This window comes from Parasteatoda tepidariorum, chromosome 2, assembly GCF_982258835.1.
Source record: "Parasteatoda tepidariorum strain Cologne lab strain chromosome 2, Ptep-v5.0, whole genome shotgun sequence".
Classification (NCBI taxonomy): Eukaryota; Metazoa; Arthropoda; class Arachnida; order Araneae; family Theridiidae; genus Parasteatoda; species Parasteatoda tepidariorum.
Genome location: NC_141756.1, coordinates 64,380,161 through 64,402,995, shown reverse-complemented (window position 1 = coordinate 64,402,995; position 22,835 = coordinate 64,380,161). Strand labels below are relative to the sequence as shown.

General features: G+C 25.2%; 1 protein-coding gene across 3 annotated transcripts; it reads right to left on the bottom strand.

Annotated features, from left to right (window-relative positions):
• Positions 1-699: 699 nt before the first annotated feature.
• ari-2 (E3 ubiquitin-protein ligase ari-2) lies at positions 700-22,696 on the bottom strand. Of its 3 annotated transcripts, none has more exons than XM_016056924.5 (15): positions 22,320-22,696; positions 20,461-20,567; positions 19,296-19,513; positions 17,555-17,698; positions 14,384-14,534; positions 12,310-12,431; positions 10,827-10,936; positions 10,597-10,714; positions 8,515-8,565; positions 7,155-7,200; positions 5,686-5,813; positions 2,491-2,634; positions 2,040-2,108; positions 1,831-1,914; positions 700-911 (listed from the first exon to the last, which is right to left on the bottom strand). In XM_016056924.5, exons 3-15 carry the CDS (start codon positions 19,509-19,511, stop codon positions 840-842), a joined length of 1,455 nt encoding a protein of 484 aa, XP_015912410.1. In that variant the 5' UTR covers positions 19,512-19,513; positions 20,461-20,567; positions 22,320-22,696; the 3' UTR covers positions 700-839. The 3 variants fall into 3 exon arrangements, with proteins under 3 accessions (XP_015912410.1, XP_015912412.1, XP_015912411.1); XM_016056926.5 differs by having other exon boundaries at positions 22,357-22,691; XM_016056925.5 differs by having other exon boundaries at positions 22,280-22,679.
• Between the last annotated feature and the right edge of the window lie 139 nt (positions 22,697-22,835).

Genomic DNA, 22,835 nt, shown 5'->3' with positions numbered 1-22,835 from the left:
AAGCTTACAAAAAAAAAAATATTGCCCAAGTTTTCAATTTATTATTAATTTAAAATTATTGCCAATATTATCAGGGATAAGTTCACAATAGTAATAATGATAGAATATGGTCTGCAAAGATGTCCATAGACATCCTTATATCATTGAAAGGTATTAACAATCCTTAGTAATAATGGCTGGCTTGGGATGGGATATGTGCTAATGAGAAAATGCAATTTGTTCAAGTTAATCAACAGGTAAACTAACTAACATATCACAAACTAAGATGGCTATGCTTCTAACAGAATTCTGCTCCAGGATGCCGAACTGAAAGTACTCAACATTTTTCTGATTTCTTTATAGCAAAATAATGGTCACCTTATTCACCAGACTTTAATCCATTAGGGTTCTTCTGTTTCCTCTTGAAGACAATAGTTTGGGTTACATATATTACATTAGCATTTCTAAGAATTCATTGAGCAAGGAATGAGATAAATTATCATTAGACATGTAGCAATCTATAGAAAAAGTTTTTTGTGAAACATAAAATACAAGTTTGTAAATATCTTAAAAGAAGTCATATTAATTTAGAAGTTTGGTGGTGAAATTTTAATGCATTGACATCATAGTGTATTATATGTGTCCAAGTTCAGTTATATTTTTACACTCTATATGTATGAAATACAAATCATGTATACGATTAAGCAATAAGAAACAAACTTAAAAAGAATATTCAATTTATTTGAATTGCTAATTTCAATCTTGTTATTTACAGGAGAAAAATTCATTCCTTTAGCCTGAGTGGTCATGGAGTGAAATATTACAAATTACTTTAGTCCTCAATTGCAGAAAACGAATTGTCAAACAGCCAAGAAATCTTTTAGTAGAGTCGTTCGTCGTTTTTCAGCAACATCCATTTGGTTTTCTAAATCCTAAAGAAAGAATTTCCAATAAAATTTAATTATTTAGACTTTCTCGGATAACAATTAAAAAAATAAGAAACTTGAAATATAATCTACATATCTTTCTATAACAAAAAGCGTCGCAGTATGTTCTAACCATAGTTATACATAGCAAAACATAAATACCATATGTAGTGCTACAAAGGATACCACAGTATCTTCTTATGTTATTATTACCTTTAAAATAATCAACTGCCCTGGATTTAGATTTCAATATTCATTGCAAATTATGGCCTTGCAGAAGAAATTAATCATAATTGTTCAATAATATTATTTTTGCTTTTTTAAATAAGTACAACTCAAAATGAATTCTTTAAATAAAACTAATTTAAACTTTTTTCAATCCCCTTCATGAAATTGTGTATACTGCTATTTTGTTAATAGAATAAAATTATAATAATTAAGAAAAATCCTACATGCAGCTTAAAAATAACTTTAATGCTATTAAAGATGCTAAATAAAGCAGTTTGGAAAAATTTTTCAGATTGGATACCTCCTATTTTCAAATATCTCAAAAATAAAATCCAATAGCAATCCATATAGCATTTTGTTTCACAAATTTATTTTATAACAATTTAAATTTAATTTAAAACATGAAGAATAATTGTTAAAAGAATCATTTATATTTTTATTTACTATGTAATCTGAAAAATTTCTGAGAAAAATGACTTTTTTAGACAATTATAGTTTTATCTTAATGCAATCTCTTATTTCTCAACAACACACAATATATAAACAATCTATAATTTCTCTTAATTTGTAGATTTTTGTAAGTACATATTAGTAAAGATTTGGCTTTGGTAATTCTTCCTTAATAATAAAGTTTATTATTCTTAGTCAAGATTAACATTTTGATTAATTTTAAAATCTCTTATTCAAAGTTACTTACACCTCTGTCCGTTGTTTCAGCCCTTTCTACTTTCCAAGACAAGTTTTCAATTTCTGCTTCTAATTGGGCTTGTTGATATTCAAACTACAGAATACAAAAAAGAAATTTATACCATAATTAACCATATTTTTACTAAATCAATGAGTAAAAAAAAAGCATGGAGTCAAGATAAACTTAAGAATAAAGATCTAAAGGGAGAAATATCATACCAATTCTTTTCTGGGACCAACTTCCATGTAATATGCATATGGGTAAGTATACTGCAGTGTATAGCGACACTAAAAAATAAAAAAAATTTCAATGAATAAAAAATCATTAACTAATTAAGTCCAGACATTATGTTAGAAAGCACTTAAAAGAATTCATATATATGTTATAGGCTAATTGGAAAATCTTGCTCCTTGCAAACTGCCAGTACTTTGCAATACACCTACAATGCACACTGCTATAAGCCCAACAAATGATGGCGACATTTGACAAAAGCCGGATTTTTAAAATTAGTCTATGACATAAACATATAAAAAAAGAAAGTTTTAAGAAATTAAAAACAAGATATTTTTCATACACATAAGTTTAACATAAAATCTCCAGCATTTAATAAAATTTTTTCAGGAATTCACAAAATACAAAGTGAAAGCTGTAGTTAATGAAATAATTTACTTTAGCTAACAATGAAGCAGCATTTCTTAAATATTGCCAGTCAATCCATGTTCCTTCATTGGCCATTACTTTGTCATTTATTCTATCTTTAATTTTTTGTAAAGTATGTTCTTCAAGTCGTAGACTTCTAGCATGATTTTCCCACTGTAAAAAAAAGCAGCAAAAAATTTAATTATATTATGCAATCGCAATAAAATATTAAAAAATTCTTGATAATACAAATAATTTAGTTTGGTTACAAATTAAAACAATATCTAGTATATTACAAAAAACAAGATTCTTATTTCTTGCCATTAGAAACAAGCTTAACTATAAAGTAGAAACTTCATATTTGGTTCATTATTAAAATTTTACATTACAATAAGAAACTTAATAATTTATATTCATTATTATATCATTAATTGAAAGTTAATACATGAACTAAAAATCTATAAAAATATTATATTTATAATGATACAGGGTTCATGCTCTACTTTAGAAATAAAATTCAAGTACTTTTAAAGACTTATTATAAAATTCTCAAGGACTTAAATTTTATTAAAAGATAGACTAAAACTTTACATTTTAAACTGAAATGTTTTGACGATAATAGTTAGTTGACGATAAGTGTTAGACGATAATAGCAGTACTGAAAAATAAGACTTCCATTGCTCTCTTGATTTCGGAAAGTGATCTAAGTATAAAAAAAGCAAGGGTGATTGGTATCAAGTCAAGAATAAAATTCATGATTCATAAAAACGTCAGATTTGAATTTTGCACAAGGCCTATTTTAAGCTAGGTATACAACCTCTGAATAAGCAAAAATTCTGGCAGGACGGGGGGGGATGTTCTATATAATACTGTGATATCAATCAGATATTTAAAAACAACTCTGCCGGGAGATTTTTATTTAATATTTAAAGTGGCAGAAGCATTTAGACAGTGAAATTTAAATTGTTCTTAAATATAATTTTGAAATTTTGACCACTTTTCCATTAAAGAAAATTAATCAATTATTGGATGTTGCGGCTTAATTATCATTTTAAATTTATTACGGGTCAACCATTTTAAATTGAATCAGTTGCCAACTTCCACCTCAATATCTTCTGATAGATTCTTACTAACAATTTTGGTCACTTTGACTGTTTTAATTAACCACTGATACTTGAATTAATTTTTTTTCAGTAGCATCGATCATACGCACTTGACATGGTCACATGAACACGAATTGTAACGAGTAGTTTTCAAATAGAGTATAAATACGAAAATCGAAGTTTGATATTACAACATCGATGTTTGATATTGCAAAATGCGTGAATACGAATAGCGACATTGGATTTTAAACTTGCGGAAAAACTAATCGCGATATTGGGGTTTAAAAACGCTTAAGTACAAATTGAGATATTAGATTTTTAAATTGCTTTAATGGGAATTGCAAGTACAATTTTTGAATCACGCGAAAACAAATCGCAACACATAGCTTTTAAATCAGTTTAATACGAAGATCAATATTAAAATTGCCTGAATAAGAATTGAGATTTTGTCAGAATCTGGCGCAGTTCCCAATATTTAAAATTCCTAAAATCAGCCAAACATACATAAAATCCTAAAATCAAACAGTACGTCATCATCTGAAAGGCGGGAAAGTCATTCTCTCACACTTACGTGCGTCAAAAAGTTAAACACAGAAATGCTCGAAATAGGGCTGTTTTCCTGAGTTTTCGATACTTTTCAAGGTCATTTTGAATTTTTCAAGGATTTAATATCATTTTCAAGTACTTCTAGGGGCCCTTGAAAATCAAAATGAAATTCAAGTACTTTTCAAGGTTTTTTCAAGGCCGCGGGAACCCTGTGATATCATATTTATTTGAAAATAAAGAGAAAAACAAATAAATAAATTTATTTACAGTCTTAAAAATATCTTATTTTATTATTCTTTAAAATTTTGATGCATTTTTTAACTTTTTACAGAAAAGTAGTAGTATAAAATTTAGCGTAGCAGCAACTAAATTTTACACTACTTATAAACTGCCTTTTGAAATCTGAATAAGTTTTAGCAGAATATTTTTTAGTTGAAGATTTTAGATAGCTTAAAACGCCATTTAATAATAAAAAGGAAGAACTTGATAAAATACTGACTGAAATAAATCTTTTCAACTTACTTTTTCAGTAGTTTTTAAAATTTTTATTCATTTTTTTTCCCAATGATCTTTACTATTTTTAAAGAGGAGTCTTAAATAAAATTTCGCTTTTATCAGTATTTTTAATAAATGGCGGCTTTTATTCAGGAAATCATGCTAATATGAAATATCTAAATTTTTATTATTTTGGTATTTTTTACATATTCAGAATATGCTATTTTATTGCAGTAGTTTGAAACACAGTTAATACAAAGATAATAAGTATGAACATTTGATTTTCTAATGAGTGAAATGCAACATACATTGAAACTGTTAATGATACAGTTATACATTGATACAGTTAAACAATTTAGAACGATTTGTTGAAAATTTTATTTAAATTGTTTAATAAATAATTCATATTATTCTGAAAATAATCAGTGCACATTTTTAAATTTATAATAAAGTAAAGCTTTGTGTTGTAATCCATATAAAAATTTGTAAATTGAAAACTGAATATACACTTTGCATTTAAGAGGATTATTTACTCAAACGGCTAAAAACTGATTAAGCAAAAATAATTTTTATTTGTCAAAATGTAATAAATCAGAATTTAAACTAAAAAGAAATGCTTTTTTTCTCTCTCAATTTTTTTTACTATTTGTTTGCGTACATTAATTATCAGAGAAACAGGTCTTTAAAAGTTCGATATATACCTTATTATTTGTCATCAAAAATAAAATCTTTTTATTCTTTTAATATATTTGATATAAAAAAAAAAACAAAAACATTATTAAGTTAATATTTCACTCATTGTTTAACTCAAAATTTAATTTAAGAAAAACTAAATGCAGCATAAATATGACCAGACCAAAATTTTTATAAATTTGGCCACTTCTTTAAAACAGAGACATCAGAATTCTTTATAGAAGAGACTTGATGTATTTCATTACACCACTATAAAGACAATATTGTCAGGAATTAAATAGTTTTTGGTAAATGTTTTTTTTATTTTTATAAAACATAGATTAACCAACTAAGTTTAATTTTTTAAATAATAATATAATTCTGAAATTTTTGAAATCAAATAACTCACTCTTTCAAAATAGAAAAGATATTTCTTTAGAGCTTCTCTAGCTTGAGCATGAGCAGATTCGTTAGCTATGTTTGGATTTTCTTTATACCTACTGCATTCATAATATTCACTACCATGAGCATTCCAATCTGCAAATTTAAAGCACACAAAAAATAAAAATTTGAACTTGATACATGTGTTAATCAACAGCAACAACTTCAAAATGTATATATAAAAAATATTGAAGGATACATTTTGACTTTTTCAATGAGAACACTGGTCTACATAAATGAATATGAAGTGTCTGTAGACAAATTATAGAAAAAAAAATCTCTAGTTGCTGTCACACCTACCTTGCATTGTATGCTGAAAATGCACTTGATGAAATGCCTAGTCAGTAGCCTTACAATAAAAATTGACATAATTGTTTGTATTTATCCCTGAATACTTAATAGAAAAAGTTTTTCGCTTATGCCATTTTAATTATTTTTTATTGTGCTATTTTAGTGACAGTTAAAACCAAAATTTTTTTTTCTAAATAAATTATCTTCCCTTACAACATTTAAGTTGCAATAAAATATAACATTAATAAAAAACAAAATGGATCTGTATATGATACTTTCAGATGTTAATTTCGAAGATTCTCTAATCATATACCAAAAATAACTCTAAAAAAACATTAACATTTAACCTAAGTAGAAAAAAGGAAAAAATAATAAAGAATGATGTAGTTTATTGAAAATGTTCTATTTTCTACATTAAAAACACATCTAAATAAATTTTATTTGATTATGCAAATAAATTTATTAGTTTTATTGTTTATTGTCTCCATATATTAAACTCTTTGTAGTACAAATATTTCTTTATTTTGGTACATGGAATATGAAAATTATTACCTCTGCTGACTTTAAGTCACTTAATTTCCTTTTTACTTGTAACAATTAAGATCAAATGAATTTTTTATGCAAAAATAAATCACTTTACCTATTTTTGTATAAGCCATGATCACTATTTATAATGATTATGTTTCATGCAAAATCATTCTACCCAATAATAATTATAAATTGTTTATTCATAATTGTAATGATTCCTAACAAAAATACTTAATTGAAAAAGAAAATATTTGTTTTGTCCTGACTAATACTAAAAATGACAAATACAATTAAAAAATAAAAATGTTAATTTAAGACAAATAAATAAGAAGATAAGTAAAAGGCTATAATGTGTATACTTAGTGATTCATCATCACATAAATATATATGTAAAAACTAATGTGGTAAAGACATAGATTATAGTTATAAATGAGAATTTAAGTAAAATTTAATAAATTATTTTAAATACTGTCTATATACCTCCTAAACACACTCAGCAGATAATTAATTTTTTCTTGCTATAGCTATGTATGAATTAATGTTGTATGTGTGAAATAGACTATTTTTATAAATGAGATTTGAAGTAAAATTCGATGCATCATTTCAAATATTACATACCTCCTAAACACATCCAGCAGAAGTCAGCTTTACAACTATAACATTGCTATGAAAAAAATAAATAAATAGATATTATTTTCTATGTACTTTTATGACCAATTTTATTTCTAAATGAAAGAAGAAAAAATTTTTACAAATTGGTAAAACTAATTGCTCAGATTGATTTAACAATTTATTGCAAACATAAGCAACAAAAATTTCTATTATTTATTTAACTATATTTCCACACCTTATTTAATAATGAAATAATGGAGGATGACCATTTTACAAAAGAGTTTAGCATAACTAATTCAATCAAATTGAAGGAAAAAAAATACTGAGCAAATATTAAAAATTAGCAAACATTAAAAGAATACAAATATAAATAAATAGTTCATAATTTGTTGTGTCATCATTTAATGTGTTGGATAATTTAAGAGAAAAAATTCAACTTTTAATTTATTTTAGAAATATATACAAATATATATTTTTCTTGGTTTTCCTCATTAGTCTCTTTTTTTTTAAAAATCCTTTTTGTCTTTTTTGTGTCGTTATATATATATATACATGACATTTAATTGAAAACAAATTGCTTACGCATTCTTCCTACTTGTTCAATAATTGTTTCTAAAATCTATTTCTAATAAATAAAATATATTTGTTTAAAATATTATTACTTTAATTTTTAATGCAAAATATAATGATAGCAAATAGTTACATTTATTTCATGAATTCAATATTTATTTATAAATTAACTATCTTATAAATGAATGAAAAAAGGGGTAATTATTTGCTTGGCTGTATATTAAATAAATACCAAAAATTCAGCGCATTCCTGATCTTGATATGGTTAAGATATAAATAATTTAAACTTATAGGAGATGAAAAATTAGAATTATATACAATAAACATACACAATAATATTATTTGCCAAGTTATATTTACACTTCAAAGAGAAATTTTACAAAAAAATAAATAAATAAAATAATAATAATAAGATGAATTTAAGGAATCTTAAGCATTTCCATTTTTCTAAGCATCATAATCAAAACATCGTTGATTAATATCTGTCAAATACATACTGCTTCATTTATTTAACTTTTAAATACACAAAGTGGATGGAAATAAACACTTCAAAAGCTGAAAATATCTAAAGATTTGAACAAAGGAACAAAGCAAGAGATAAGTATAACTAGTGTTTATATTGAAAGCTTATGCATGATTTTCATTATATGAAAAAGTAAAAATACCAATGAAATCACGAAAAACCTCATTTTCTGAGTAAGAGATAATGAAAGAGCTAAGTGATAAAAATCTTTTAAATGAAATTTATAGAAATTTTGATAAATTAATAAAATTAATTTTAATTTGAAAATCTTACCATATGATTGCATCCTCCATTCTTCTCTATACATATACTACATTTTGGGCACTGTAGAAAAAAAAAGTTATATATAAATGTTCATAATTTTATTAATAAGGCATAAAAGTGAATTAGTATGCATAGCATTTAAACATATGTATTATAGAATTTTAAAATACATTAATAATAAATATTTAAAATTGGTACATAATTTCTAATTCAAAATAGGCATATTTTATTTACGAAAAATATAAGGTTGGAATACAAGAAAAGATTGAATTATATTCTATTTATTTTCACTATTTTAAAATTAAATAAATATTTTGAACAACAAGAGAAAAGTTGAATGTAAAGTATAAGTTAGGGTTTTTCTTTTTAATTTCAAGACTGAGGGAAGAAGTGACTGGTTGATTATTTTGAATCTAGAAAAACAGAATTGACTTAACTGTACTAAGTGTAAACAACATTGTTGCCCTACATTGTTCGAAATTCAAATTACTAGAAATTAACTGTGTTACAAACTAAATTGGGCAAGAAAACAAAATAAAAAAAAAGAAAATAATATTGAGATGCTGCAGGGTCATGGAATTCTTATATACTTAAAGAGAGCTAATTATCTGTAGGGGTTCACTGAAGCCAGTATTGTAAATTTTTTGGCGAGAAGGTATTAATAATTTTCTTCTTTTTTTGTGTGAACTTTCATGAAAAGAGGGCAACATAATTTATGAATAACTAAGAGTTTCATGAAACATACTTTTTTACATTAGAAACAAATTAGCTTCAATTATTGAATTTTTTAAACTTAAGCAAAATGTAATAAATATAAGGTACACAACAGTAAGTTGAGAATCATACGAAGCTTTTTATTTTTTAAAAAAGGCATTACCTTATTATTATTTGATGTTGGGAATATTTTTTTTAGAATTCCATTCCACACAAATTAATTTTCACATTTGTATAATTATTAATCTTTCTAATAATAATTTCTGAAAAGATAGTTTTCTAAAGGTCGTTACTGACAGGTTTAAAATAATTAAATATAGTTGCAACTACTCTTTTTTTATAATTTAAAAAACGTGGTGACTATTTTATCACAAGGATATTTGTTTGATACCTAGCTACCCAAGTATTTCGATCAAAAACAACAACAAAATGTCACAAAAATGAATTTTTTTTTCAATGAGAAAAATTCGACGCAATTTTCAAATTTTTTAAATAATAATAATAATATAATTACAATGAAACCTCTGGACAACGATTTTTTTTTTTTAAAAACGGGACTGGACTGTGTCTACGTGAGCCATTATTGGGAGTTTTCATCGAATTTATAGTACAAAAATTAAACATTCAACTGGATTTATACAATAAAATAGCGATTCAAGGATGGTGACGATTTTATTAATATCATCAATTTGCATACAATGTAGTTAATTACATGCACTAATTACATTTTTACTATTCTCAATAGCTTTTAGGAATAAGAATTTTTGCTTGCAATTATCACTTATATTTCCTTACTGAAGTTCTCCCTCAAGACATCAAGATTGGTGTCCAAAGTATTAAAAAAAAAAATTAAATCAGATAAGAAATATTAGTCTTTGTGCAAGTGCATGTAATTTCTCCCAATAGCATAAAATAAAAGCTGATCAATAATGCACCATGAATCGCCTCCTATTGTGAATGTTAGAAGTATAGCAAGCTAGAGATGCAAAAAAGTTGACTAAAACACAGCCTGAAATAAAAGTTATGCTAGTAATTGGTGGTTGTTGCTCCAAATTCGCTGTACAGGGGTTTCTTCTATTGTAAATCCCATAGAAGACATTCAGTTTTACAAATACATGGTTACTCTTTGGAGGTTGCCATTGTTTAGAGGTGGTCTTCATAGAATATTTAACAGTATTACATTTGACTCATCTTCCATTATTGAATTAAAATAAATAAACATCTGTTTAAAATTAGCTTAAACTAAATTTTTTAATACATTACAAAATTATAATAAACAATTTAGTGAAAATAAGATTTCCCATTAACTAAACTTGAATACATAAAACTTGATTACAGGTATTATTTAAAATAAAATATTATGAGATCAATACATACATCTTTTGTGTGAGCAGAAATGTAATTTGCTGTTTCAGAATCATCAGCACACTTTGTTAACCATTTCTTGATAGTTTCACAATCTGTAGGTGCATGATACTCTGAGCCACATTTAAAACTAAACAAACAAACAATGGTGGATCAGTAACCAAAATTCAACTTATCCAAACAAAGAAGATTTGCTAAATGACTGAAAATACTTAGTTAACTGGAGCATTAAATAGACTTACCAAAATGTTGTTTTACATTGTTTACATGTGACACGCTTTGATTGGTAATCTTTAGCAAAAACAATAACATTGCAATTTGTACCAGGGCAAAACCGTAGTGAAGGATGGCTCTAGAAAGAATTAATGCATATATTATACAAAGAAAAAAAAAAGCTAAAAATATACACAGAATCAGAATATACTGTATAAAACTAATTATCTAAATATCTTTAATCCAAATTCTTCTGTAAAAGTTAATTCTTAGTTTTTTTTAAAAATATAACTGTCAAAGGATATTTTTTTCTTCATTAATTTCCCCCCTTTCCTTTTAGATTTTTTTTCTCAACTAAATATAATTCTCTTCTCTAAAGCCTCATAAGTATTACATTCTATATACTGCTGACTTAATTAAGTTATAATATAATAAATTTTATGTAAGGCATTACAAGAAATTCTTCATTGCACTACTAGTGTAGAAAAAGTGTAATATTTGTGTGCATAAATGATAACTGGTTGGAAGAATGAAGGATTATTGGATTGTTACAGATACATTCCAAAATAAAAGTTTTTATACCTATTAGATTAGACATTTATTAAAAGGTATCTTTAAAATTGAATACTATATTACACTAAAAAATAAAATAACACTAAAAGCAATACATAACTTTCTTTTTAAATCAAACTCTTAAAAAGCAGGTAAAAGTAATGAAAGGCATTTTTACATTATAGTAACATAAAGTTACACATCGGAGTTACATTAGAAAAATAATTTTTATTAATTTTAAAAGCGAGCAAAGAGTTTTGAGTTTCACAACAAGATAAAAAAAAATACAATTCTACTTACAGATTCTATTTTATAAAAAACAAATAACTTTGATTTCGAATCATAAGATTTCAATAATAAATAACATCAGACTCATTCTACAATCAATTCACCAGTTACTGTATCAGCATAGAAATTTTACACTAAGTTGTAATATGTCAAATGATTTGATTCTAATATTCATAGTAAAAGCTTTTAATAACTGATAATTGTATCTATTTGATAAGACATTAACCCAGTAAAGTCTTTTAACTTTTTCAGCAATATTTTGTATGTTAACATTAACATCATGCAGTCAACTAGAAAAATTCTTTAATAAATCTTACCTGAAAATGCTTATTTATAATAATATTAATAACTTTTTTCCACCAGAACAGTGTACAGAAGAAAAATAACTATGTATTTCAGAAAGGATCAGCTCACCTTAATTAGGTGAATGAATTTCTTAATTTGAAGTTTTAATGAATAAAACGTTTGAAAAAAAAATCTTAACATTTCAGATGTAATGCAAAATTTTAAAAAACTTTTAAGATCTTGAAATTACATGAGATACTAAAAAAAAAATATTTTTATAATTGTATTTAATTAAGATATTTCCAGTACAGGAACTTAATTTTTTTTCTACTTATCTATGTGAATTCAAGAAATCTTTATTAGAAAAAAGTAATAATTCTAACTTACTTTTACATAATCTGAAAAGGAAAATTGTTGATATTTTTCTCTTAGGGAAGACTTATTTAATATGCTAAGTACAAAGTCTTCTGGAACAAGAAGAGTACATCCCTGACCCATACATTCCATTGCTAAAGAAAAGAAATAATGAAAGTCTATCAGTACACATTTAAAAAAAGATTACACACATTAAAATTTTATTTTCACCTATGAGGAAAGTTTGTTAAAATATTTCATAACTAAAATCAAATAAAGTGATAAAAACAATTTGAAAATAAAAATCACGTCCAATAGCTTAGACTTATAATAGTGAACAAATCAATGAGATGATTTGAGTAAATATCCACAAATGAGGAATAGTCAAGTTCAAGACTAGAATAAAAGTCATATTTACATTGCAAAGTACCAACTTTTTAGTTATGAATAAGCAAATGTGTGGTATAATAATTTTTTTAATAATAAATAAATAAATTAGGGATTGAGGGCAATTTTAACATGAAATCCAAAAGCTTTAATTATCTAAATTATTAATTGTTTTTACATATTTTAAAAAGTTAACATTTAAAAACGGAATCTTTTAAATTAACAAGATAGTACACTTTTAATATTAGGAACTGAATTTTTAGGTAAACAAGTTCACATCGGCTTCCTTGAGTGAACTACTGCATCAGTTTAATTGTCAATGGCGATTCTACATAATACTAATTTGTATCTTCATTTTAGTTGTATGTGCATCAATATCATCCTATTTAGTAAAAGAAAGAAAGGTAGAATGGAAGTAGTAAACTTACACTGAAAGAGGCCAATGTCATTTTTACGAATGTTATGTTAGCAAACTTTAAATGTATTTAATTCAGTTAAAAAAAATTAAAAACAGTTTTAATAATTTTTGATAAAGTAACTCTTTGTGTCATCTGATTTTCAGCAACTTTCTCAGGTTTGGAATTTTTTTTAAAACTTAAAAACAAGTAATTACAGACTTTACAAAATATGTTACATCCACAACAAATAGTTTTTAATTTTTCGAAAAGTTTTAAATATCTAAAAGCCTCTTAAAATTGGAGTAAGAGTAAATGGCCCTAAGAGTTGTTACTTTGAAAATTTGCAGAGTATATTTGCTTGACTTCTCTAAACTGAATTATATGCATTTCGAATTTACAAACATGATATTCATAAATAGTGGAATTGCTTATTGGTTACCGTCTCTTTAAAGTATTGTAAAAATTTTAACAGAAAATTAAATGCAAAAACATTAATTTCTTACAATCATACTGATTTGTGTTAAAACAATTTAATTCTTCATTTCTCAAAACTATCACAATCAATTAGTTATTTCATTTACAGTGTAATTTATAGGGTTGAAAATAAAAGTAAACTAGTCAAACAGGTAGTTTAATTATTGATAAAGGTAATCTCAGTTCATAAATTAAAAAAAAAAAATTGGACATTGTTTGTAAACTTGTTTAAAATGCAGAAAAATTTCCAATTTCAAAGAGTATGAGTTAAAACCAGGGACCAACTAGGGATCTCTGATGCCAGGTCTCCCATGAAACCAAAAATTATTCTAGGCAACTAACTCCTTCAACAAATTTTTCTACTTATTCGAAGCAGAAGTATTCATTAACATAAATAGACTTTCTCTCCTGTTGGAAAAATGAATCAATAAGATGGTATTTTAAAGCTATAACTCAAAGGCGAAGTTGATGCATATATCCATCTAACGTTTGTATTAAAGGTAACAATAACAGTATTAATTTGATGAGACCAATGATTTTACCATTTATTTCATAGCTTGTTTTATTAAATTACAGTAATTGCAATTTAAAAGTTTTATCCATGAAATATTTGCTGAATTTAATTTTTTAATAGAATATTTAACTCCTTTATTGCAAAGAGACACACATATGATCCATATTAATAAAAAAAAAAAATCACCAAATATGAGAAGCTAGTTTATTTTGCATCAATGTGAAAGTGTCAGAATAATTCTAGAAGTTTGCTCCTGACATTTCTAGACTATTAAATTTTTACATCTTTTGTTAGAACCTAATAATAAGTAAAATTCTTTAAGTTTCTAACTTACCAGTAGTTATGCCTTGAGTAATCTGTATTTCAAAATGAGTGAACCAACAGTCTTTGCAAAAGTAGTGACCACAAGCTAATGCACGAAAAAATTCTCCCGAGTAATTTAAAAGACATATAGAACATGAAAGAGATTTTGAGCTACGTACAACCTAAGAAAATATTATAAAAAGCATAAATAACAAAATCTCAAACAAAACAATGAATGAGGAAAAATTATAAAAATAAATAAAATTATTTAACACAGAGAATATGACAATAGCAAGATAATGAAATTTTTTTTAAATATCTTCTTAAAAAGAAACATAAATGTTATCATTTAATTGCTTTAAGAAATATACTTATCAGAGGGCCCTTCTCAGATATTCAGAGAATAGCAAAATTGACCTCTTTTAAAGTAAATTATATTATTCGATTTCTTGCTTTTTTTATGTAAATACTATTACCGTATACCTGCAATGATGAAAAAAATTATCAGCGGAGAATTTATGATCTAATTAGAACTACAAATAACTTATTTTTGGAGTTTAAGAGGGTAGTTTTTATAATAATTATAATTTTTCTCATAATTATGCCTTCCATTAAAAAAAACCCCTCAAAATATTTATAATATCTCTTATAACACAATACAATAAAATATTTGAATGATTTAATCAAAAATTTGTCTTGACAATATCTTCAGAGTACCAAGGTAATGACATTGTTTAAAATTGAATTTATTTAAGGCTGACATATACTAATTTAAAGTCATGGTGTATATAATATCATGATAATACAGTATTTAAAGTAGTCCTAATCTTAGTTCAAAAAATTTCCTAAGCTACAAAATTAATGATGAAAATATTTTTAATAATTCAATAATCATAACAAAAAATAAATTAAATAAAACTCTTGTAAGCAGACCTAGATAAAATGGAAAATTTTCGCAAACACAAAATTTAATTCAAATTTTTTTTTTTTACAAGCAATTGAATAATTTTTGTTACTAGTTTCAACCCCTTCGTAGCCACTTCATTTTTGCAAAATTTGTCTGAATTTCTTAAAAAATGTTTTTTATTTCTACAAAGCAATATTGATTTATATGACAATAGATAAGTTTGGTAAAAAATAAAAAAAGTACCTAAAAAAGCAAGAAAAAAGTGTACGTAGGAAGCAATTAGCCACAGAATATTATCAACATTTAAATAAAAATATCAATGCAAGATTTTATTTATTTATTTAAACTGTATGAATATGAACCACATTGCATGATATTTAAATCGCAGCAATACGAATCTCAATGTCTGATTTTAAAATTACATAAATACAAATTGCGAAGTGTTATTTTAAACCAAGTGAATGCAATTTTAAATTGTGTTTGCATATGTATGAAATGGCGTAAAATTAAATATTTCTCATAAACTAGTAAAAAAAAACTTTCTATAAAAAGGCATAGTTATTTATTTATTAAATTAAGAAAAGTGGAAAAACTCATCCCAGATATCAGCATGCCTGAAATTCAAATATAATGACATAATCACAGGAAAAGTATGACTGTGTGGAGCAGAGAAAAAAAAATTATCATATCAATCTGTCAGATTGTTCTGCGCATTAGAATAAGGAAATTTTGAGCATTTTTTCCCCCTTCTTAGTAATACTAAATTTTTTCCCCCCGAGACTTAAACAATTGCACAATATAGTGTCTGAATAGAAGTGTTGAGAAAGATAGAAAAAATAAGACTTCATGGTTGACTTGTTTAAATTTTAGTTGAAGTCTAGTAGATACAATTCTTTGGAATTTTAGTTTAGTCTGGACAATAATTCAAGACTGGTTGAAATTTTAGTTATAAAAGGCTTAAATCTTTTAAAAAAATACATTGAATTTTTCAAAAATAATTAAATAAAATAAATATTGAATTATCTAATGTTAAAAATGCATAATTTGGAAAACCTAGTAACAAAAAAAAGTATAGATTTTTTATATATGGATATTATGCCACTGTCTGAATTATCTTACATGCTTATTTTAAAATACTTTCAAGTAAAACTTTGTAATAATTTATACCATAAATAGTAACTTTTCACAGACACTTAAGCCTTTTTACTGCACAAAATTTTGAACACCCAGATTTTTTTCTAAATTTAAAGAAAATTTAGATTAAAATTTCATCCTGATGTTTTTAGAAGGTTTGCTTTTATTAGGTAAACAAAAGTTTTAAAAATTTTGTGTTACCCTACAGATATTTCCTCCTTGTTTTTGAACAAACTTAGTTTATAAAACTAAATTTTTTAACTGCAAATCATTTTAAATCAATAAATTTAAGCAAATAGCAGCCAAATATATTTATTAGGCCATTAATTATGCTCTCTAATAAAAATGTTAATCATGTGTAAGAGCTCTAAAGGCATTTGAACTATTTAAAGTATCTGAAAAATTTAAAAACAACTGAGAAAAGTTTTCTAAATTTTGTTTTCAACAGCACTATACAGGGGTGATTGTGAGTCCAACTCAAAAATTAGGAAAATTTCTTGAGTAAAATCATTAAAGACGCATAATGTCTTTATAAATTTAAATCATTGATATTTTCAAAACATTGAATTCTAAATAAATTATATACAGCATAATTATGCATAAGTTTATTTTTTATCTATCATCACATTTAGTATTCCACCAGAAAAAATATTTACAAATGAAAGATGCCAAGTATAAATTCTAGTTCTTCTTCGTGGGCACTACAGCCTATGACAGGCCAAGGACGTCCCAATAAGTTTTTGCCATCTTGATCTATTCTGTGCCATGGCCTAGTTCTAATATTTTTAAATAAAATATTCAAGAATTTTTAAACATAAATGTGATCAATGATTTCTTAGAACTTCTGGACCTAAGCTTTCCGGAGAGCAGCTAGGGAAAAATCTGGAAATCAAGATATTTTCCGGAGCACAATCACCTCTGACTATAAAACTTGAAATATATTCGCATCAATAGAAAAAAATATAAAAATTACTTTTAAAAATTGATCTAAAAAAAGTAATGTAAATCTGATAATAAGGATGAATATTTTTAAAAATATTACAATATACATTAAGCAGTATACACTTGTAATATTTTTATAAAAATAATACATTTGAAAATTTAATCATACAAAAGCACTGAACAAAGAAAAAAATGTACAACATTTATTTTTAACAATACCTGAAATTCAGTTTCTGGGGGTTTGGATGGTTTAATTCTAGAATCAACTAAAAGTTTTGAGGCATCACTTCGATAACTTGTAATTAAATCTCCAGTGGTCCAATTATGAGTGTGTAAAAGTAATTTTGCTAATGATGGTTTTACCTGAAAAAATAGCATTTTTATGTAAAGCAAAGTAAAAATTGCACATTTATTTGAAATTTATTAACTACAAACAATATGCAACAAAATAACAATGGCTATTAATGAGTAACAATTAGCTATCAAAAATTTTTAAGATAATCAATTTAGAGCTATTAATTTCATAAAATTATTTTTTTCAATTATTAAGTTATAAGTTAAAAGATAATTATTTAAGATCATACATCTTTTAACATCATTCAATCATAAAGAAACAAATTTTAAAATTAGATAAATTTAAATTAAAATTGCTAAAAGCAAAACAAAAATTTCCTAATTCTGATGAAGCATAATCTCTTCATATGATAGTTAAATAACAAATAAAGTACCTGCTTATGAGAAATCAAGAATTTTGTTGCAATCTCAAGTGAAATTTTCCTTCTTTCTAAATATGATTATAGAAATAAACATTATGCAAGATCTGCATCTAATTTAAAGCTTGTGCAGCAAACTTCTAAACTACTAAGAGCAAAAATAATTAAGTAAAAGTTAAAATTTGAGGCCTTTAGTCGCAAAGCAAATTCTTAAATATACTGAATTGTTTGAACACATCTTATAAAGAGGTGAGGGTTAAAGAATGGAAAATATGAGGTCTCACTATAAGTTAAGTGACCTGAAATACACTCATAAATAAAATTCATACGAAATTGGAAAAAAAAAAAAATTAAAAAAAAAAAAAATTTAAAAAAAAAAATGAAAAAAAAAAAAAAAAACATATATGCAAATTATTTTACACCCACTAGGAAAGAAACACACACTTGTTGAACATACATAATTTAGTATACTGCTGCACATCAATAATACTACATCACATTTTATCAAGCCATGGACAAGCATCCAGCTGAGAAAACACTTCCACTATAAATCACGCTTTAAACTACATCGTACTTACTATACCAGGATAAAAAAAATTTCTCTTCTGTACTGTAAACGAGAGCAAGTTCCAAAAAGGTATATATATATTTTGATATTTGATTACTTATTTTTATTTTAGAATGATTCACATTTGATATGATTTGATTGATTCATCACTTAATATGATTCACAAAGAAAAAAAAAAGCCCTGTGATTTATATTTGTATATGTTTCACATACCTTGTACTAGATTTTATAACTACTTTAAAAAATAAATGTGAAAGAAAAAAATGCTCCTAAACTTACGATCTTTAATAATTTCAATTCATAAATGATTTAAATCAACTTTTGCAATTTATAAAATTAGTATTGACTTCCAATAACTATAACATGAAACCTTTTGGTTGAAATAGAATGCAGCTTAAAGTATAATTTCTTTTTAAATTACCAATATTTTCCAGAACTTTGTTCCAAATTTAAAGAATAATCATTCAGGTATTTAAAAAAAAAAGAAGAAGGTTTTAAGTTAAAAAAAAAAAAAATCCTTCTCCTAATTTAAAGCCAGAATAACCTGAATACTAACTGAAGAGTGAGAATCGTTTTCTTAACCATAAAATTGCATGACTACATATATTGGTACTTAATTGCAAAATGAATAGTTAAAATTCTGCAAATAAAGTTATTGAAAATGCTAAAAAGAGATTACTGGTAAATTGGCACAAAGATTTTCGACACATTCATTAAAGAGTCTTTCTACATCTTCCTTATAAAGACACTTAAATTCAAAATGTTCAGGATCGTTCTTAAAAGGATCGGTTGGTTCCATTTCAGTGTCTTCAGAATTGTTGTAGTAATCATAATATCCATATCCACCATCATCACTTTCATCATCAAGTTCAATATCTGAGTTAGCAGTAGACATTGCTAAAAAAAATATATGGGCATAAATTAATAAGAAAATAATAACAAATAAAAAAATTAGAAATTTGTTAAATGAACACTCCAAGATGTTATAAGACTACACTGTAGTACAACTGAAAAAACAACCTAAATGCTTTTCAAGAAAAGTGGCTTGAAAACTACTTTCTTTTTATTGTTAATGCTATAAATGCTAAATTACAATTTCGAAAAACTCATAAAACAAAGTTAATTTTTGCAATAAATGGCTAATCATACAAAAATGTCAAATGCACAAAAATTTTAATTTTGTCTTTTTTGTTTGCTTGCATTGATTTTTATATTGCAAGGCAGTGTAGCAGATAGTTTTTTTTAAAAAAAAATCTTAACCAATAATCATAGCTTTTAACCTGCCACTTAAGTATAGTGTTAATCTATAAACATAAAATAGCTTTACTGTTTTTAGATCATTCAGAAGTAATATAGCCCCAATGTAATTTGAAAAATGATCAAGTTTACAATTAGAAAACTGATATAGTATAAATATATTTTAACGAAAATGCAAAAGCAGCATGTTCTTCTTAAAGCCACTAAAACTGATGTTATAATTTTATCACTGAAACAAGCTATAAATTGCACAAACATATCAGAAATATAGATAATGACACTACTATCATATCGACAAGGAATTAATGCCCAGGATCTGTAAACAAATTAACAATTAGTTGCTTGACTAAGATTTGTTTGTTATTTATTTGATTTGGTATCATTCCTAATTGCAACAACCCACATTATTCAATGGAAGATAAAGAATAGTAACAGAAAATAAAGGAATATTAATTGGTAAGAAAATTAAAACTTAAAATATCAAATTAGAATTAATGACATTATATACATACGTACAATAGGGTAAAAAATGACTGGCATAATTTCAAAGTTAATACACAAAGATAAAAAATAGTAAATAGTCTCACCCTTTAAGCTCTATAAAAAAATAAAAGATGTAGACAACAGCACCATAAGCATGTATTTAAAGATTTTACCAAGAGGATTCAGTAAGAATTTGGAAAAGAAAGCTCACCTGAAAATACAATAAGTTCAAATGAGAAATGACAAAATTGCTAACAGCACTAAATATTTAAGGTGATATGATCTAAACATATAGTTTCTTATAATATATATAAAAAAAATTAAGTGCAATAATTCAGATTTATGAACACAACTGGTTTAAAGTAAAAAAATAATTTAACCCAGCAAGCAATACCCCTTTTGATAAAATTTTACAGATATAAAACTACCTTAACTTTAAATTTTTTTTGGTTAAATGGAAGTTTCTTGATTTTTTTATATGCACTTAATTTGATTCCATAAAAGTCCTGTAAGATTTATGGGCATTGGAAGCGCATAATTCTTCTATGTCACGTAAACAAATTTTCTTCTATCTGCAAAATGGTGGATGTTTTTATTCTTAGCTTTTTTTTTTTTTTTAACTTAGTTGAATTTAAATTTATGAAGATCAAAGAAAACTGTTTCTATTTGTCTGAAACAAAAAGAATAGAGACTTTTTAGGATTTCTAATAATTATACACACTATAAACAATCCTATTTGCATTACCAAAATGCTGTACATTAACCCAGATCATGTAAAAATAGGAACAATAATAAAACTTGGACTATGTAAACTACATTACAGATTTTATACAAGTCTGCTATAATGAAAAATTCTAATTAAATTTACATTTAGTTAGATTTATTAATGGCTCTCAAATCTTAATTTGTGAAATATAGGCTGGCTAGAAATCAATGGTGCAAAGTACTTATTTTAAAATTGTTCTTCAATTAAAACTTAATACATTATTGAGCATGTTCAAATAGGTAACTTAATACAACATATTTTTAATTTAGGAATTTCTTTAGTTTAAATTCTTTAATTCCCTCTAAAAAGTAATGTACATCGAGAGTTATTGAGAAAATAGGTTCCACTGATGCTTGATAAAATATGTAACAGCACCAATCAAAAATGACTTACATTTGAACCTTTTTTCTTTACTAAATTAATGTGAAAAATAGCTGCTAAGAATCTTTACAAACTATACATAATTTTTTTTTGTGTAATACTACTCACTGCACTATTTCCTTCAAAAAGACATACATTACATACACAACAAACTAAAAAAAGAGTAGTGACTACGGTAGTTTTGTTACCAGTAGCACATTAGTAGTTCCAACCACTACATTGAGAGCAGCATAAAATGAATCGTTAAGTTACTGAACATGTTCAATAATATTGCTCTTTTAGAATTGAAGATAAATGTAGAGCTTATTAAGCAACTACCTGCAAAATTCTTTAAAAAATACAAATTTAATTTCACCTATAAGTATGATTTTAACAGTAAAACAAATAATATATTTAGATTATTTTATAACATAATATATTAATTAGCCTTCCATTATTCTTATATAGGTACTTTTAAAAGCTGTCTCATTTTAGCAAATGATTTATTTAAATAAAAAATTTAAGAAAAGAGTAATAATGTTAAGAAGAAAAGAACACTGAGTTTAACTCCAAAATTTCATGCTATAAAAAAAATCTAGAGTAATATAATAAGTAGCAAAAATCAGTAGAGCATTACATAAAGAGCTCTCCATGTAACCTGTCACAAAAAAACAAAATTATAGAGAAAATATAAGTAAAACTTTTAACGCGTTCATTGTATCAACATCTAAACATACTAGGTGTGCACGAAAAAAAATAACATTAAGAGGAACTGATATAAGTTTTTTCAATCATACCAATCAGAATACTTCATAAAAGCATATGAATATACATTACACGTAGTTAAACTCAACATGAAATAGACATCACTTGCTTGATTTATTTCAGCACAAATTTTTACAGGAGATGAATTCATAAAATTAAGTTTTCTCTAAAGTTTTTCTAGAAAATTGTCATGCAAATTACATAGATAATTATGCAACTGGATTTTTTCACGTAACAAGTTATGTTAACAAGTCAAGTTAAAACTTTAAATTGTTTTCTAAAATTTTGAAATTGTCCTGATTCATCTACAATTAAAATTTTTAATAGTTAAACTAAATTTTAATCAATATATATAGATTTCCGCAAAATTTCACAATAAAATAAATAATTGAATCTCTTCACTTCAGATAGCTTTTAGACCAAATTTGATTGGATTTTAGGCGTAGTGCAGGCAACGAATTCGTCATCAAGTAAAGTTTTGCTTTTAGCTTTCTATTATCTTGTAAATTTTGGTTTTTGTTTATAGAAAATAATAACAATGATGAAATAATGGGAAATTATTTCATGAGATTTATAAGCAAAGAAAAA

Excerpts from the sequence above, each read along its gene's own strand:
- ari-2 (XM_016056924.5), bottom strand. The coding sequence starts at position 19,511 with ATGTCTACTGCTAACTCAGATATTGAACTTGATGATGAAAGTGATGAT. Across the intron at positions 8,566-10,596 it reads TTTCTGCTCACACAAAAGAT|TGCCCAAAATGTAGTATATG; the intron begins GTATGTATTGAT and ends TTTTTTCTACAG. Across the intron at positions 2,635-5,685 it reads ATCTTTTCTATTTTGAAAGA|TGGGAAAATCATGCTAGAAG; the intron begins GTGAGTTATTTG and ends TTTTTTTTACAG.